The 18,506-nt window shown below is 46.9% G+C and overlaps 1 protein-coding gene and 1 long non-coding RNA gene across 6 annotated transcripts in view; one reads left to right on the top strand and one right to left on the bottom strand.

Moving 5' to 3' along the window:
• The window catches only part of TVP23A (trans-golgi network vesicle protein 23 homolog A (S. cerevisiae)), a 26,525-nt gene that overhangs the window by 3,862 nt on the left and 4,157 nt on the right, over positions 1 to 18,506 (bottom strand). Inside the window, 2 exon segments of the mRNA XM_006776297.2 lie at position 1; positions 4 to 73. The exon segment at position 1 is cut by the window's left edge and continues 92 nt beyond it. Coding sequence (XP_006776360.2) covers position 1; positions 4 to 73 — 71 coding nt within the window.
• The window catches only part of LOC102769369, a 19,707-nt gene that overhangs the window by 96 nt on the left and 1,105 nt on the right, over positions 1 to 18,506 (top strand). The window contains exons 1-4 of one of the 5 annotated variants that reach the window (XR_001515982.1): positions 2,119 to 4,229; positions 10,317 to 10,496; positions 10,772 to 10,905; positions 15,525 to 15,640. This is a non-coding gene — a long non-coding RNA (uncharacterized LOC102769369). Of the gene's footprint in view, positions 16 to 2,118; positions 4,230 to 7,047; positions 7,434 to 10,316; positions 10,497 to 10,771; positions 10,996 to 15,524; positions 15,641 to 18,506 lie in introns of those variants that run through there. The other 4 variants (XR_001515985.1, XR_001515983.1, XR_436313.2 and 1 more) reach the window with 4 other exon arrangements.

Here is an 18,506-nt window from a genome sequence, read left to right as displayed (position 1 = left end):
CCAGTCGCAGCCCACGTAAGTGACGATGGCGCTCACTCGGAAGAACAGGTGGAAGAAGGTGGCCAAGGGGTGCCTAGGAAAGAGCCCAGGAGGCCCTCACTCCATGGTGTCTGACTTCCCACGCTCTCCCTGGCACATTTCACACCACACTCGGCCGGGCTGCAGCTCCAGGGGCGGGTGGCGCTAAATTAGAAGGCCCTCGACAGTCAGCACTGCTCTCGATTTCCTCCCCTCTTGAAGAATCCCGTACTTTCCCCTCATTTGATGACAAACATCACTTGCCCTCTTTGAAACTGGGTCACCTTTGAAGTGAAGTGTGACCGTGGTCACTTGCTGCCTTCCCACCTAGCAGCAGCAGAGACTAGTTCCCTAAAGCAAAGGTTGGGCTGTTACCCAGTCGTGGAGCAGTGGGTCCACGTGCCGCTCATGGGTGCTGTCTCGAGTCATCGGGGAATGCATGTTCCTGGACAGAGGGAAATGAGAGTGATGTGCTAACGACAGGTCTAACTCGTGATTGCTCATGACGAGTGGGACTTAAATGATGAAATGGCGCCTAGGGGGAGACAGGTTTTGTTCACTGAGCCCCGAGGCACAAAAGAAGACACAGAACCAAGGGGGATGTGCTCATCCTACATCATATGCTTTAAAAGTGTATCTGGAAGATGAGAGACCTGAGGGTAACCAATAACGAGGGACACCCATTTGTCGGAGCAGATAGATAACAAATGCCTGTCGGGGCCAGGCAGGCGACAGCCGTGGGTGACATGGGCCAGGCAGAAAAGAAGACACTCATGGCTTTCTATTTATTTTGTTAGGAATCCACTTTGGATAGAGCTCAGGTAGAGAAAAACACTCAATCAAGATCAAGAAAGCAACAGTGCAGGGCCAGTGATGATGGCAATGAAAGCGCCATCCATTGCGAGGGAGGCAGGGGGCAGGCCTCCCTCCAGGGCAAGGGACTGTACTCTGCACATCTACCCTTGTACTGCCAGATTCAACATTTCACAAGAAGCTAGAAATCCAGACTTGGATGGCAAATAGGATTTTACGCGATGGCTTCTAATTCTGTTAATAAAATAATGCAGGCCACGTATCATCCTGGCCCGCCAGATGCCCGCTTGCAACATCTGGGATGACAGAGAGGCAGCCAGCACACCTGCAAGAGCATGAGCCTGCTGGGACTCCCCAAAAAGCAGCAGGGTCAGAGTAAGTCAACGAGGGGCTCCTAAAGAGTGGGGTGGTTTCACACTCCCAAGGGAACGTGGACGAAGATTCAGAAGCAGAGTTTATGACTTCTGCAAGTACTCCTGATGCTCCAGAGGAAGTTCCAGAGGAAGCAGGGGCCCGTGCCCAAACACCAGCCATGCGCCAGAACGTTTCTCATCTGTGCCTTTTCCACGCTGGGCTCTCCTGGCAGCCTGGGTGAAAGGCCGGCCTGGACAGAGTACCTGGCACTTTAGAATTAGACGTGATGCCCTGGCCAGGGTGGCTCAGTTGGTTGAAGCGTCATCCCATAAACCAAAAGGTCATGGGTTCGATTCCCAGTCAGGGCACATACCTAGGTTGCGGGTTTGATCCCTGGACGGGGCACATATGGGAGGAAACCCATCGATGCCTCTCTCTCAAATCAGAAAAACATCCTCAGGTGAGGATTGAAACAAACAAAAAAGAATTAGATGTGATCAAAAACATCCAAATCTGGACTGTTCCAGAAAACAAGACTTTTGGGAATCTATTATACCTTTTTGGCCTTTATCTTATTGAGGATTTTCAATAAACTGTCTCTATACAATTTTACCCCTTCACACTGAAGATAAATGAATCATCTTACCACACTGGAAAGTTCTTCGAAGGCAGAACCATGCTTTAGATACTTTTATATCCCCAACAGTACATGACTTTTAAGATTCTCAGCAAATATTTGTTGTATTGAAACTTGAAATCGAGTCCTTTAAAGGCACACTGGGACATCTGTCCTCTTTGTAGGACAATATAGACCTAAAAGATGTAAGAGAGACCCAAGTGTGCAGTAAAACCTGGAAGTTGGTGTATTTGAATAAATCCCCTGCCCACCACTTCTTTTTCTTTCTTTTTAGGCTGTGGTTTCCTGAAATAAAACACAGAAAAAATTCCAGTTGTTGGAAAGTTCTGCTTAGTTGGGAGGTATTATTATTGTCATTCAATCAAATTACTATTATTCGCACAACGCTCAAAGCAAGTAGAAAATGATGCCCATTGCACTTTCAAATATTGCTTTAATCCTGTCTTATGCAGGCTGCTCTCTGGACAACCCTCCAAAGCCTCATGCAGTCTCTCTCTGGAATATGCCCAGCCTTTGCCCCCAGCTAGCGCTAATGTGGCCGCAGACCAGTTTTCTAGTTTTGCGAGTTTTCTAGTTTTGAGAGTTTTGAAGGCTATAGCTTAAGCCTGTCCATTCTTCCCTGCCATGGGGTCCTCCATCCTGCCAGCATTCTCTCCTGCCACCTCCGCAGCTGCAGAGCAAACACACACACCGACGCCACCTCCACCTCTCAGTGCCACTGGCTTCCACTTCCACCCTCCCAGGCACCCACCTGGTCGTCCCTTGAGAGGTGCCCAACTGCCAGGGTTCCAGTCCTGGCTCCAACCTCAGAGTCTAAGCTACATAACCCCTCAGCCTCAGTCTCTGCTTCTGTACAATGGGTGTGCGAGCAGCAGCCACTTCCTAGGATACCGAACAGATCAAGTGGAGCTGGCGAGTATGAAGTGCTAGAAACACAGGCCGTGCTCAGTAACTGCAAGCAGCTGTTGTTATCTCGGCCCTTGGAGTCACTCGAAACTGTTCCACCTCAAGGAGCCACACTGGAAAATTCCCCTTCTGACCACAACTTTCCCCCTCTCATTCCCCGGGGGCACTTTTCATCTCAGGATTCCCCCAAGACTCCAGATTCCATATTCCCCTGCCCCGATGCTTTTGCTGAAGAACCACCTTCATTCCTCAACTTTAATACGGAGAGTTTTCCACTGGGTCCCCAACGCCCCCTCCACCTGGCCCGTAGAAGCCTGTTCTCTCAGTAGAGGAGGTGGGAAGAATGACAGATGGTGAAAGGGGAAATGAGACCTTCATCACAGTGTTAAGGTGGGAAGAGGCTAAATGGGCTTTTGTTTACATTTAAAGCCATTTGTGGAGTTCTTGGTCCCAGGACACCTACTGTCTTCCTCCTTAGAAGGAAACACTGAGACGTCTCAACCTGGAAAGTGCATGAGAGTCTCCCAAGGGGCCTTCAAATGTGCACGCTCCTGTCCCACACACGCGGGCGCAGGCTGAGCGGGCCTGGACGGAACCTCACAAAGCTTTCAAAGCTCTGCTCTAAACTGGTTCGCAAATGCAGGCCCAGCGCCCCGTTGGGCTCACTTCCTATCTCCGTAACTAAAGTTTTATTGGAACGCAGCCATGCTCACTCCTTCGCTGAACTGCAAAGCTAAAATATTTGCCCAGAAAGTGTGCCAACCCCTGGTCCAGACCAGCAGGAACAATTTGGTGATGAAATCAGGCTCCACTCAAAACAAACCAAAAAGGAAACAAGCTGCTACTAACGGCCGCTTTTCCCCTAAAAAAATCTGCTTTCAATAGTGGCAGCGTGGGAGCCGCCTGACCAGCAGAACCAGCGATTATGCTGGAAGTCAGTAGCCATTTCTGGACAGTTGAGGGGCGGTGACGGGGAAGGTGCACAAGGAGCCTTCTGGGTGCTGAGATGGTCCACATCTTGATCATATGTGTACAGATTCATCAAACCGTATGCTTAAGATTCGTGTGCTTAACTGTAGAACACTACACCTCAATAAAAATATGTTTCTGATTGAAGCCACTGACCAAGGAAAAATGTTTGCAAGTCACACTAAACATTCTCCATGTGATACAGTCCAGCAAATGCACGCCCCAGGATTTACCCAAAGAAGTTGAAAACGTACGTCTGCACACAGATATTAGCACCTTTATTCATAATTGTCCAAAAGAGGAAGCAGCTAAGATGTCCTTTCATAGGTGAATGGATAAACTGTGGCACATCTACACAATGGAATGTTACTCAGCACTAAAAAGAAATGAGCCATCAAGCCAGGAGAAGTCATGGAGGAACCTTAAGTGCATATGACTAAGCTAAGGAAGCCAGTCTGGAAAGACTACACACTGTTTGATTCCAGCTATATGACATTCTGGAAAAGACTAACCTATGGAGACAGTAAAAAAGGTCAGTGGTTGCCAGGGGTTGAGGGAAGGAGATTGACTAAGTGGGACACAGAGGATTTGGGGGGCAATGAAACTAGTCTGTATGATACTATAATGGTGGACACATGTCATTATACATTTGTACATGCAGAGCATGAACCCTGATGTAAACTATGGACATTAGTTAATAATAATATATGGGTTCATCAATTGTAATTGAGCAAGATTTTTTCATAATAAGGGGAAATTTGGGGTGGAGAGAGGCTTGTGAGGACTGTATTTTTGCTCAATCCTATATAATAAAAGGGTAATATGCAAATAGACCAAACAACAGAACAACCGAACAACCAATTAAAGCGTAATATGCTAATGATATGCTAAGGCTGCTCAACCACTTGCTATGATGTGCACTGATGACCAGGGGGCAGACAGTCAGCTGGTCGACCAGTCGCTATAACGTGCACTAACCATATGTTCCAACCGGTATGTTAGCTTGCTGCTGGGGTCTGGTGTATTGGGACTGAGTGAGATGGGCCAGACACGCCTTGGAGTATGGTGGTGTCCCTCAGCCTGGCCTGTGCCCTCTCGCAATCTGGGACCCCTCGGGGAATGTCAGAGAGCTGGTTTCAGCCCAATCCCTCAGGCCACTCCCCTTGGGAGGGCGCCAGACACAGGGCTCATGGCTGGTGAGCCCTGCTGTGGCAGCGCGAGCCTCTCACAATCGGGACTGGGGTTTACTTTGCCACCACAAACAGAGCATCTGCGACGACATCTAGCATCTGCTTCAGAGTACTTCAGGGCGGGCAGTGGGTAGGTGAAGATGTAACAGGATGGCCACGTGCTGATCATGACTGAACCTGGGCAACCGGAACAACACGGTCATTGTTCTCTGTACTTTTATGTAAATTTGAATTAAAAAGTAGAAAAATAAACCATCAAGGCTGCCTCAACTTTGCACTGAGGCCAAACGCCTTTCGGACATCTTAGCTGCCAGGATGAGTGGGAGCAGCAGGTAGGAGCTGCAGGCAGCATTGGACTGCGAATTTCATCTCAATCCCTGCAGGCCACCCAGAGGGACCCCCCACCCCCCGCACGAAGTCATGCACCAGGCCTCTAGTTTTTCTATAAACCTAAAACCACTCTAAAAAAATGGATATGGGTCAGGGAGGGGTATTCTGTCTAGGCAGTACATGGCATAAATCAGGGAAGTGATGTCCCATAGACACATACCCCTTTCCCACAAACTTCTAAGTCACGTCTGATTTGGGGAAGGGGGGGCGGGGAGGCCGGCTGGTTAGATTAGCAGTAATCTAACAGTATCTTTAAAATTTGCCTTTTATTTAATTGTTTAACGGATAAGTAAACTGTACTCAATTCGAAAACTGGACGCTGATTTTGTTTTTGTAGTAAAGGTGGAAATTTATTCAAGAACAAGTACAGACTCCCATGTAGGGAGGGGGAAACAGTCCCCTGGATGCTCATTTTTAAGACTGTCTCTGGCTTGCATTCTTCATCCAATGTCCTATTTTAAATTCTTCATCATCGTTCAGGCACTCTGGAAAAGCTTTCTGCTTTTCCCTGCAGCAAAGGTCTGGGGTTTACTTTGCCACCACAAACAGAGAATCTGCGACGATATCTAGCATCTGCTTCAGAATAATTTGGGGCGTGGAGTGGGTGGGTGAAGATGAAACAGGATGGCCACGTGCTGATCATGACTGAACCTGGGCAACCGGAACAACACGGTCATTGTTCTCTGTACTTTTATGTAAATTTGAATTAAAAAGTAGAAGAATAAATCATCAAGGCAGCCTCAACTTTGCATTGAGGCCAAACGCCTTTCGGAATAAACCAAGCCCACGGGTTGATATTCTAGGGGCTCTGTGTGGTCAAAAAAATAAAATAAAAAAAATTCCAGACCTAAAATTCTCCAATTGAGTATATAGCCATTACAGTTGGATGCATGAGGAAAATTCCAGAAAGCAGGTCCTTTCTTCTGCACTTACCGGTCCCTCTGCAAAAAAAAGGGCCGCTGCTATATGGAGTACAAATGCCTATTTGCCCCCCACCCCAGTCCCCACCTGGACAGTGGGTACAGTGAAGGCCAGGGAGCCTAAATCCACATTTGAGCCCCATCCTTGCTGTGTAGCACCCTGGACAAGCTACTAAACTCAGATCCTCAGTTTGCTCACCTGCCAAATGGGAGACCATTTGCCTCAGATGTCTGAGGCTTCCAGGAGATAAAATGCCCAGGATGCCAGACCGGAGGGTGGTTGTGGCTAACAGTAATCTTCCTGTTTGACTCATTAACAATCAAGATTTTTGAGAACAGACAAAAGTGTGAAAAAACCCTTGATCAGTGATGTCAGACATGCTTTTCCCCATTGTTTAAAGTGAGGAGGGTGCTACTGTTTATTTCTTCAGCCCTGACACCCACTTGGAGTCCGGTGGCTCTACTGCTAGCAGCAGTATGCCACCGTGAAGATGTGGGCAGAAGGGGACTTCCAGAGTGAGAGGAAGACAGCTGGGATGGCATCTGCCTCCTTCAGCCATTCTCCATCTGGCAGCTTCCCGCGTGCCCTGGAGCTTGTTAGGAATGCAGGACCGGCGGCCCCACCCCAGACCTCCTGAGCCCAAATCTTCATCTTAACAAGACCCGAGGTCGGTGGTCGGCAAACTCATTAGTCAACAGAGCCAAATATCAACAGTACTTCTTCAAAATAGACTCGCCCAGGCCGAAAACCGACTTCTGCGCATGGGCCACGAAGTTTCAATCACATTGTACGTGCGTGCCCACACGTGGTATTTTGTGGAAGAGCCACACTCAAGGGGCCAAAGAGCCGCAGTTTGCCGACCACAGCCCTAGGTGATTCCTATGCTCATTAAAATCGATGAATCTTCCTCGGTTCCCTTTTCAAGATAAACCAGCTCCAGGAACAAAGCAGAAAGGGATGGAAGGGTCCCATGCCTGAAAAAGCAGAGACCCCTGCAAGCCTTCAGAAACCCCATGCTTCAAGGATGAAGCACTGGGTGGAATCTGACTTTTCTTCTCTAGAATGCTCCACAAGCAATGCTAGCACCATCATCCTTCAGACTCTGGCTTCCTGTATCAAACAATAGCACATCCTCCTCCTCCTCCAAAATCTGAGCCGGAGACTGCCAAGTTTTCCGACTGTTGGGATGTCTGAGTAGATGCTGATTGCTAAGTCCTCACAGCTTTGATTCAAAGGTCAGCACAACAGAGGTTTGAGTGTGGAAGTGAGTAAAAGAACAGACTTCCCTCTGGTGACCACTGTATTCCCTTTTGTTTCTGTTCTTTATTTCCTTTTAAAGAGACATCCCAACCTTAGAGGCTGAATATGCTCAGGCTGCAAAATGAAAGTGAACCCCAGGGACAAGTCAGTGGGCCGCTGGTCACGTCGCCCAGGCTGGACCCTGTGTGGAACCCTATCTCCTCTGCCCAGAGCACCTGGTGATCCCCACCCAGGCCATACCCTCCTGCTGCTGCTGGACTCAGGGACCAGATTCCTTAGCTAAAGACAGAGAGTTTTTGAGTACATGCTCAGAGTAGCACCATTTACAGTCACTGAAAGGTAGAAACAGCCCAAATGCTCATCAACAGGTTAGTGGATGAACAAGATGTAGCACATCCATACCATGGGATATTTTGCTATACTAGTGGCCCGGTGCATGAAATTCATGCACAGAGGTGGGGGGAGGGTGTCCCTCAGTGTGGGCTGCACCCTCTCCAATCTGGGACATCCCTCTTGCAATCCAGGACTGCTGGCTTCTAACCGCTCACCTGCCTGCCTGATCACCCCTAACCACTCTGCCTAAATGCCAGTGTGATAGCCCCCTTGGGAGACGTTTGAGAACCAAGGTTTGACTGTAGAGGATTTCAGTTTGGGGTGATCAAAAAAGTTCTGGAGATGGATGGTGGTGATGGTTATACCATAGTGTGAACATATTTAATGTCACTGAACAGTATACTTGAAAATGGTTAAAATGGTAAATTTGATGTTATGCATATTTAACCACGATTTTAAAACTTTGGAAAAGAAAAGGGAATGGGTGCATGCTACAACGGGAAGCTTGAAAACATCCTGCTAAGTGAATGAAGCCAGACACAAAAGGTCACATGCAGTGCATGCCTGCGCAGCCATATACACTGGTGACAGTGCCAATGGCATGGGCTTGCTGGGAAGATTACATGATAATGGGAGTGCATGTAGAAGGGCTTAGGACACTGCCTGGTGGGCACCAAGGGTTCCGTTAGTGCCAGCTAATTCATGGGAGTAACCATCCCACCACCTCCTTTTGTGTAAGGCAGTGCTCCACATGGGAATCACCTGGTCCAAGCATGTCAAACCAACCAGCCGCGAGTCTGACATGCTTGAGTCTCTTGTTGAATGAAGCTTCTGATTCAGGAGTTTTGGGGGCGGGGAGGGGGCTGAGAGTCTGCGTTTTAATGAGTCCCAGGAGATGTCTGCTGCTGGTCCAGAGACCAACCCCAGGGGAGAGAGGGAAGCTGTCACAGGCTGTGTGTTTCCCAGGCAACAGTAAAAAAGCACCACAAACTAGGTGACTTAAAACAACAGAACTTGCTCTCACAGTCTGGAGGCCAGCAGTCCAACATGACGTGTCAGTAGGGTTGGTTCCTTCTAAGGGCTGTGAGGGACCCTCTGGCCCAGGCCTCCCTCCTGACTTCCGATGACAGCTGGCACCCTTGCAGTCCACAGCTTGTAGCCGCATCGTTCCGATCTCTGCCCCCATTGTCCAATAGCCTTCTCCACCCCCCTGTCTTCTCATGGCTGTCTTTTTATAAGGATGCCAGCCATTTGGATTAGGGGCCCACCCTACTGCAGTATGACCTCATCCTAACTAATTATATCTGCCAAGACTCTGTTCCAAGTAAGGTCACATTTCAAGGTACTGGAGGCTAGGGCTTCAACATGCCTTTGGGGGAAGATGAGCCCGAGGAAGGGACATCTTTTCTAGTCGCAGGAAGTAAGACTAGTGGCTGCTCTGATAGCGAATCAGCACCAGAACCTGTCAACCCATAACACCTGCCTGGGGACAAAGGCACCCAAAGGAAAGAAGTGAGCTAAGAGGGGGATGGAGTGCTGCTCTGCAGAGGGCAGGTTGCTGGGAGAGGGGCAGTGAACTGCCCCAGGGTTGGTGCAGAGGCGCTTACGCAGGGGATGTGCTGCTGGCATCAGGCGCATGCGCTATCGGCCAGCTGCGGGTTCTGGAGAGAACCAACTCCCTGAGGAAGAGTCATCTTTTCTGGGTCGCAGAAAAGTATGAGCTCACAGCGGCTTTAATGGCAGAATCAGCACCAGAACCAAAGTCTTCACTCAGTCTCAGCCCAGAGTTTCCTGCAGATCAAGTTGGTGACAACAGTGACTTGGAAAAATACAAAGGGATGATCATCAGCCCTGCTTGATGCACTTCCTAGCCCTGCAGCCTAAGAGCTGACGCAGATGAGCCCCGGCTGGGGCTTCTAAACTCCATTCTCCAAAGGAGCCAGGGGTCCTTGGAGAAAAGGTGATGCCAGGGGCAGGTGGAGAGATGCATACGAGGAGGCTGGGCCCTCTACACACCCCAGGTAGCAAGGAAGCTGTCAGAGACACCAGGGTCGGGTCAGAAAGACTCAGGAGCCAACAGGAAGGGGCTCCCACTGGCCAGAGGTGCGACAATTTAAGCAGCAATAAGAATGTCTTATCCATGAGTCACGTGATTCTTTTTTAAATATATTGATTTCAGAGAGGGAGAGAGAAACATCAATGATGAGAGAGAATCATTGATTGGCTGCCTCCTGCATACCCCACACTGGGGATTGAGTCAGGAACCCCAGCATGTGCCCTGACCAGGAATCGAACCGTGACCTCCTGGTTCACAGGTCGACATTCAACCACTGAGCCAGGCTGGCTGGGCAGTCATGTGATTCTTAAACTAAACCCTCAGTGGTCAGCTGTAGGGGATGTTGGGGAATGATCTCATTACTTGAACAAAAATGAAGGATAAGAATCAAGTATCTATTATGCTATTTTTCTATGAAGTATGCCTTGTAATGACTATATATTTAAAGAAGGAGGGTTTCTCTTTCTAGATTTCTTCGGCTCACAGATAAAGACAGAATGATAGAATTAGAATGCCCCCATGATGCACCCCCCAATGTTAAAGAGTAGCAGCCGAGGACACCCAGGCATTAGGAGCTCCCTGATGGAAGAACACACTAGAACCACCCAGCCCAGCTGCTCCAAGACCCTGACCTTTAGGCTCAGTGGAGGTAAGAAATATTTTTTTTTATCTGAAGCCACTAAGTTTGAGGGGAATTTGTTATGCAGCAATAGCTAACTACTATAGGCTCTAATGCTGAGGACTTTTAACTGTGTAAAATCCACGTTCTATTTATTCAGGTGATTCCCAAGGGCGGGAAGGACAAGGAGATTGGGTTCCTCTAAGAATCAGGGAGGTAAAATGAAGAATCCCAGGCTTCCTTAAAGCTGGGGGAGGGAGGAGAGCATGAGGCCAGCTGCCGTTACACTCACCTCTTTTAAACAGGAGACTTGGGGTTACTAACTGAGGGAGAGACAGAGAGCAGACCAGCCAAGGACTGACCTTCCAGAAAGCCGGAGAGGAAGTCAGCCAGCAGGAAGGTGCGCAGAGCAGGTGACACCCTGGAGAGGCTGGAGGAGGTAAGGGACCTGGGTTCCTGCTCGTTTTCACCCGTGCTGTGAGTAGGGTGCTGGTTGTTTGTTTGCACTGGAAGTAAAAAGTAGAATTCACCCATTTATGTGCTTTTGTTTCTGAAGAGCTGCTAGAGTCTGCTAGAAAGTGGGCAGGATTTGAAGGCATCGAATATTAGCTCTCGTGTGAGCCTGGATCTGTTAGTTGGCTCTTGGGAGCTTCCGTTTCCTCATTTGCAAAATGGAGAGAATCCTTCCTTAAAGTGCATATTTTTTTTATACCATTTTGGGAATCAGGATACATCCACTAATGCAGCGGTTCTCAACCTGTGGGTCATGACCCCTTTGGGGGGCAAACGACCCTTTCACAGAAGTCGCCTAAGACCATCGGAAAACACATATATAATTACATATTGTTTTTGTGATTAATCACTATGCTTTAATGATGTTCAATTTGTAACAACGAAAATACATCCTGCATATCAGATATTTACATTATGATTTATAACAGTAGCAAAATTACAGTTATGAAGTAGCAATGAAAATAATTTTATGGTTGGGGGTCACCACAACATGAGGAACTGTATTAAAGAGTTGCGGCATTAGGAAGGTTGAGAACCACTGCACTAATGGTTGCAAATATTAATAAGGTATTTATTTTTACCTCCCAAAGCTATAACTGAACCAGTGCACTTTAAAACGATAGCACCTTAGGGACAAAGAGCCCAACTTACAAATTATTTAATGGGAGAACTGAGTGAACTCATATTAATTCATTCAGCAAATACTGATCACTACCACAGCCTGGGCTGTGGGACACCATTAAACTGGTGTCTTCATTTTTTCATAACAGTCTGTGACATTTTAAAAAACAGTTGTGCTTTCTGGTAACAAAAGGATGTTTCAAATCCAGCCGACTGGTTTCTGCCTCAAAACTTGGAACTGACTCTCTCAGGCATCATGGATTCTTCAGGTGGTAAAGAGAATCAAAGACCAAAATCCAGTTCAGTTGGTTAGGTGACATCCCATGCATCAAAAGGTTGCTGGTTTGATTCCTGGTCAGGGCATATGCCCAGGTTTTAGGCTCGACCCCCAGTAGGGGGTGTGCAAGAGGCAGCTGAACAATGTTTCGCTCTCACGTTGGTGTCTCCCTCTCCCTTCCTCTTTCTCTCTCTCTCTAAAAAATAAACATAAATAAATAACTAAAAGGCCAAAACCTGGGGGCTGAGATGCAGATAAGAAGTCGTGAAGGGCAAAAAAAAAAAAAAAGTGCCATTTCTGGGCTACCTTTTGAGTGACCGATCTGGGAAACAAATGTTCTTTTAGAACAGAACGTTATTTCTACAGTGTTTCTGCCCAAAATCACGACTGGGATCCAATCATGAGAAACATCAGACAGACCCAAGTTCAGGTACATGCCTCCAAACAGCTGGCAGCCACTCTTCAGAAACTGTTCATGTCGTAAAAGATAAAGAAAGGCTGGTAACTGCTCCAGATTGACTAATGGGCAATGGGCAAGCCTGGATTGGACCTTGAACTGGGGGAAAGGACACTGGACTATGAATTATGGATTAGCTATGTTTCCCAGTTTCCAGCATATTCTGCTTATGTAAGAGAATGCCTTGTCCTTGTAACACACAGGGAAATGTTTAGGGGTCGGGAAGCATGGTGTGTGCAAATTACTCTTAAACACTTCAGAAAACAAACACACACACACACACACACCAAAGTGTTAACACTTGTCAGGTTCTTGTACTGTTCTTGCTATTTTCTGGTAAGTCTGAAATTATTTCAAAGAAAAGAGGTGTTTTTTTAAAGACTTTGCAAAGACATTAATTCAAAATATTATTTTCCAACTGTACATATTTTGTTGCTGTATTTTACAGTTCTTTCGTCTGGGGTTCCATTAGCCACCAACACTCCCATCACACTGAAAGCAGAACATTTTATAATTGCCGTGCACGCGTACTTATTGTTTGCAGATGACTCTGGTAGTCAAAACAATGACTACCACGGAAATTGAAACTGTAGTTGAAAGTGTCTAAGGATATAGAACTGAATTTGTAATCAACACATAAATGTCTTCAGTTGATTTTCAAAATCGTTTAGGAAGTATGCAATTTTAATGAATCGAGCTTAACGCAGCAGCACTACATTAAAAAAAACACCCTAATATTTAACCAGGCACATGCTAGGTCCAAGTGCAGTGAACAAATGGACCCAATCCTGCCCTCACGGACATCACCAGTCTCTGGGGGAAGAAGGGGCAGAGAAGCAAACGGGCAATTTCAACTCAGTGTGAAAGTGTCACTAATGGGGTAAGAAGAGTCACCATCAGAATTTTCAACAACTCACACAGCATGGCCACTGTCCAATCAGAATGGTGGTGCAGCGTCCCACCAGCTGTCCATACTATTCCAAGTACTGTTCCAGGCGCCAACCCTTTAGTATGGGAGTCAGGCAGAGCACCTACATGGTTCTTGGTCATTTACTGAGATTTTAAGAAAACCCAAGATGTGGACACAAAAGTCAGTCCTCAGGCCTGGGGTCAGACATGGGGCTGCAGGGGCTGAGAGAAGGGGCACATGGCTCAGGATAGGGGGTGCTTCTTAGCATTGATGAGGATTAAGATCCAAAGGATATGGGATTCCTTCGGGAGGGGGTGATTAAAATGTTCTGGAATTGGACAGTGACCATCGTTGCATAACCTTTTGAATGTACTAAAAACCACTGAGTTGTACACTTCAAAGGGCTGACTTTTTTTTAATATAGGTATTTTATTGATTTTTTACAGAGAGGAAGGAAGAGGGATAGAGAGCTAGAAACATCGATCAGCTGCCTCCTGCACACCCCCCACTGGGGATGTGCCCATAACTAAGGTACATGCCCTTGACCGGAATCAAACCTGGGACCCTTCAGTCCACAGGCCGACACTCTATCCACTGAGCCAAACCAGTTAGGGCAAAGGGGTGACTTTTATGGTGTGTGGATTATATGTTAATTAAAAACATAAAGTTTTAAAGACATTTTAAGATCCAAGGGACAAATTTAGGCAGCAGAGAGCAAACGGCATACAAAGACTGGGGGATAAGCAGGAACATGGGGGCTCAGGGTAAGTAGCCTCGGATGGCCAGGCACAGCCTGACCCCCGAGGTCGGGCCCTCGCAGACAGGCCCCTCCATCCCTTGGCCACAGCTTCTGGAGGTCTGGGGAGAAAACCACGGCATTAGAGAGGAATTCCAACTCAAAGCCCCTCGTACCCCTTGAAAGTAGAGATGCTATCAATGGAGTAATATTTGCTCCTCACTGTCCTCAAGAAGTGGTGGTGGTGGTGGTGGGGGTGAGGGTATAAACTTAGGTGCTTACAGGGCCAACCTGAGTTGGTAAATAAGTCAACTGGGTGGGTGAGGGCTGGGGCTCACCCAGAAGGGGCATGCCTCACAACTCAACTCAGCCCATCCTCTCAACTCTAACGGCTTCTCAGAAGAAGTCAGCAATCCAGATTTTTAAAAATTATTTAATTGCATACTACTAAGTGGAAGAAGCCAGTCTGCAAAGGCTATATACTATATGATTCCAAATATATGGCATGCTGGAAAAGGCAAAACAAAGGAGACAGCGGATCCGTAGTTGCCAGGGGTTGGAGCGGTGGGGGAGTGAATAAATGGAGCACAGAGGATTCAGGGTGGAGGGAGAGAGGCACAATGGAAATAGTTTATATGATACTGTAATGGTAGGTGCATATCATTATATTTGTCCAAACTCATAGAATGCACACCACCAAGGGTGAACCCTAATGTAAACTATGGGCTTTGGTTGATTATGATGTGTCAATGTAGATTCATCAATTGTAGCAAATGTTTCATCTGGTGCAGATGTTGATAATGGGGGAGGCTATGTGTGGGAAGAGGCAGGAAGGTATACGGGAAATCTCTGTTCTTTCACCTTAATTTTGCTGTGAACCCAAAACTACTTAAAAAAGAAAGTTTAGAAAATAAAAATAATACAACAAAAAAATTTATTGAGCTGATATTCACACCACATAAATTAACCACTTTAAAGTGAACAATTCAGTGGCATTTAGTACTTCACAATGTTGTTCTAAAACATTTCCATCAGTCCAGAGTAAAACCCCTCACGCAGCTGCACTTTCTCCCCATTCTTCCCTCTGCAGCCCCTGAAAACCACCAGTCTGCCTTCTGTCTCTGTGCTGAGTCAGATTTCAAATGTGACCCATTCCAATTTTTAGATTTAAATTCACATTCATTTAAAATACTTCCCTGGACTAAGAGTATCTCTGAGGCTTAGCGTCAGTCAGCTGACTGTCCTTTTGCAGTTTCTATTCTAAAGTATTTTAAAATTCAGGGGACAGATCATCTGTATTGAGATGCAGAGAAAATATGAGGCTCTATTAATGTATTTGTGGCTATTTCTGAGTCATTCTGGAAGCCTCCTTGCTCCTGTGATGAGTGAGGAGTGAGTCATTGGCCATAGAACCCTCCCGGCTGAGCCCCTGTGAGCATTTCCTTGGGGCGGGCAAAGGGCCAGCCCTGGGCTTTTCCCCTTGGATTCCAACCGTGTTCATTGAGCTGGTCTTTACCAAGAGCGAGCATTCCTTATTTACCCAGAAATAACAGCCTGGAAAAATGTCCCAGGCCCCTGGGAGCAGGGCAGGATATCACAGCGGGAGCCTTTCACGCTCAACACCCGCTGAGTCCGCATGTTCCCTTAGAGAACCTCAAGTTCCCGGTTCTGGGGGGGGGGGGGGGGGGGGGGGGTGCTGACGAAGGTGAGACTTTCTGGGAATGCAGACCTGAGACCTGCATCTGGGACCCTCCTTCCACCACCTCTCTCCAACCTCAGCAGCCCCAGACGGGCCCCTGGAAGAATCTGGACAAAGGCCAGCATGAACCGAGTTCCCTTGGGCATCCCTGGGACACAACCAGTCCCACCCACCAGCATCTTTCACGCTTCATGGCCTCCTAGCGAAACTCACTGCTTCCTTTCTTGCCCGACAGGCCACATGGCAGTCACAGGCAGCTTTCTCAAGTGTCAATCAGATCCGACCATCCCCTGCTCATCTACAAAGATTGTCTGTCAAAAGCAGGCAAAATTCCAATGCTCTTCCTGTGGATCTTTCCATGCCTGGCCGCTCCAAATGCACCTCCTCAGGCCTCCTCTGAGCCCTCCATGACCTAAAGGAGCCCCCTGGCCCAGGACCCCTTTTCCTCACATTCCTCTTCATGGTACTTACCACTCTTTGATGTTACTTTGTTTAGATATTTACTTACTAGAGGCCTGATGCATGAAAATTCCCCCCAGCTGCCGGCACCCGCTTCCCTCCGGCCCAGGCTTTGTCCAGAATGACATGCGGAAGGATGTCCAGTCTAATGAGCATATTACCCTTTTATTATTATAGGTATGTTCACTGTCTTACCCCTAATCAAAATGTCAGCTCCAGGAGGGCAGGTGCCTCTGTGTCCCCTAGAACTGTGTTTGACACACAAAGGTCCTTGAACATTTTTGTTGATTCAATGAGTAAATGGGTGGGAAAAAGAACAAACCAGTGGTTCTCAAAAGGCAGCTGATTTGGGGCCTCCCCAGCAATGTTTGGAAACATTTTTGTTTGTCACAACTGGGGGGCTGCCACTAACATCTAGTGGGTGGAGGCAGGGGTGCTGCTAAACATCTTACAGGGCACAGCGCGGCCCTTGCAACAACGATGTGCAGTCCCAAACACCAGTGGCATCAACACTGGAGTAAATGAATGAATGAGTTAAATCTTTCAGTCAAGCTGTCCCATATCAAACATCAAAGAACTTGACCAATGTCCCCTTCTGATCACCAACTTCCCTAATTGTGTAAGTCACAGTTCACCAGAAATCTCTCTTCAGTGATTTGATTGTGGGACAGCATTCAATGTCATGTTAACAAGAAATATAAGTAAGAGGAAGCTAAGCAGCTGTAAATATAAGGAGTTAATTTCAAAATGTGTAATTCCGTGCCCTAATCAAAGAGAACTGAAATTTTTAGTTCCTTGATTTTATGGGTTCTTTTCCTTGGTAACCATAAACCTTCCTTAAAACTAAATAATCAGCTCTTGGTGAGACCTGCTTATGTGTCATATTTCTATATTTTTAAAGTAGATTTTTAGAATGGGAGGGGGCAGGATGACGTGTTCCCCAAAGCCAATGGGAACAGAGGGACCCCAGAGGGCAAGGGGTCCTCACTGATTGAGGCAAACAGACTTCCTGGAATCACAACAAAAAACAACCAAAATCTTCTCTTCAGTGTGTTGGAGCATGATGTCTGTATGTGTGCCTGTGTGTATGTGTGCCTGTGTGTGCCTGTGTGTGTGTCTGCGTGTGTCTGCGTCTGTGTGCCTATGTTGATTTCTGGGAATGATGGGCAGCCACTAATGTAACATCTGTACCATAACCTGTCCCCCCTCTCCTTCCTTGCCCCCCACCCCAGCAGCTTCCCTGGGTCAGTGTCAAACACAGAGGTGTCAGGAATGCAAGGAGTTCCTTTAAATACAAATTTAACTTATCCAAATCCACACCCTAGAGAAAGAGATAATAACCTAAGTCAGGGTTCTCAACCAGGGTCACTTTGCCCCTGGGAATATACCTCACCTCACAACTCTGGAAAGATGGGAGCAGTGCGGCTGGCACTGAGTGGGTGGAGACCAGGGATCTGGTGAAGCCCTGCAGGGCACAGGACGGCCCCACACAGAGAATTACTCAGCCCCAATATAAACAGAGCCAAGGCTTAGAAAGCCAGTTCTAAAAGGGGAGGGGGCGAGGCATAAGACTGAAGGCCTGGAAATGCTGCTCCCACTGCAGAGCTCATCCCCGTGTTGCTCCTCAGCACAATGTAATATGAGGTCAGACTCTATAGCAAGCGTGTCAAACTGGCGGCCCGCGGGCCACAAGCGGCCCACAACGAATATTTTTGCGGCCCAACCAATATAACAGTACGCAAGAAACGTTTTAATAAAAATTCATAACTTAATTTTTACAATATCCTGTTATACATAATTACTAATAACAAACTACAATGCTCGCTAATGACTGATTACTATAATTGTGTTGCATTCATTTCTCTTACACGACTTACGCACAGGCGCACCATTTCTCTCCACTAATATTAGCAGCAAATATTTTAGCAGCTGACTGCCACATCATTAATCTTGGATTGACCTGTTTGGTGTGCGTAACAGGAAATATTTCACTTTCAGAGAACAAGAAAAACAGATTTATTTGCATTACCCTCATTAACTTGTGCAGTTATTCAGTGTCTGGTAAGTTAATGTTCAAGAAAAAACACTAATTTTTATTAAAATATTCTATTATTTTATGTTAACATTACTCATTTATTTCAACCCTTTGTATTCAGCATGTCTCTATCGAAATAAACCTACGTTTCTTTGGTTTATTTGAAATTTGAAAATTGAAGCTTTTGGGTTTTTTTGTGGCCCACAGAAACTTAAACCTTGTTTATTTGGCCCGTCTTCACCTTTGAGTTTGACATGCTTACTCTAGAGAGCCTAACTCTCCATCCTGCCACTTAACAGCTGTGTGACATTTGGCAAGTCACTAACTCTTTCC

Source organism: Myotis davidii, unplaced genomic scaffold (genome assembly GCF_000327345.1).
Source record: "Myotis davidii unplaced genomic scaffold, ASM32734v1 scaffold209, whole genome shotgun sequence".
Taxonomy (NCBI): Eukaryota; Metazoa; Chordata; class Mammalia; order Chiroptera; family Vespertilionidae; genus Myotis; species Myotis davidii.
This window is presented reverse-complemented; position numbering and strand designations above follow the sequence as displayed.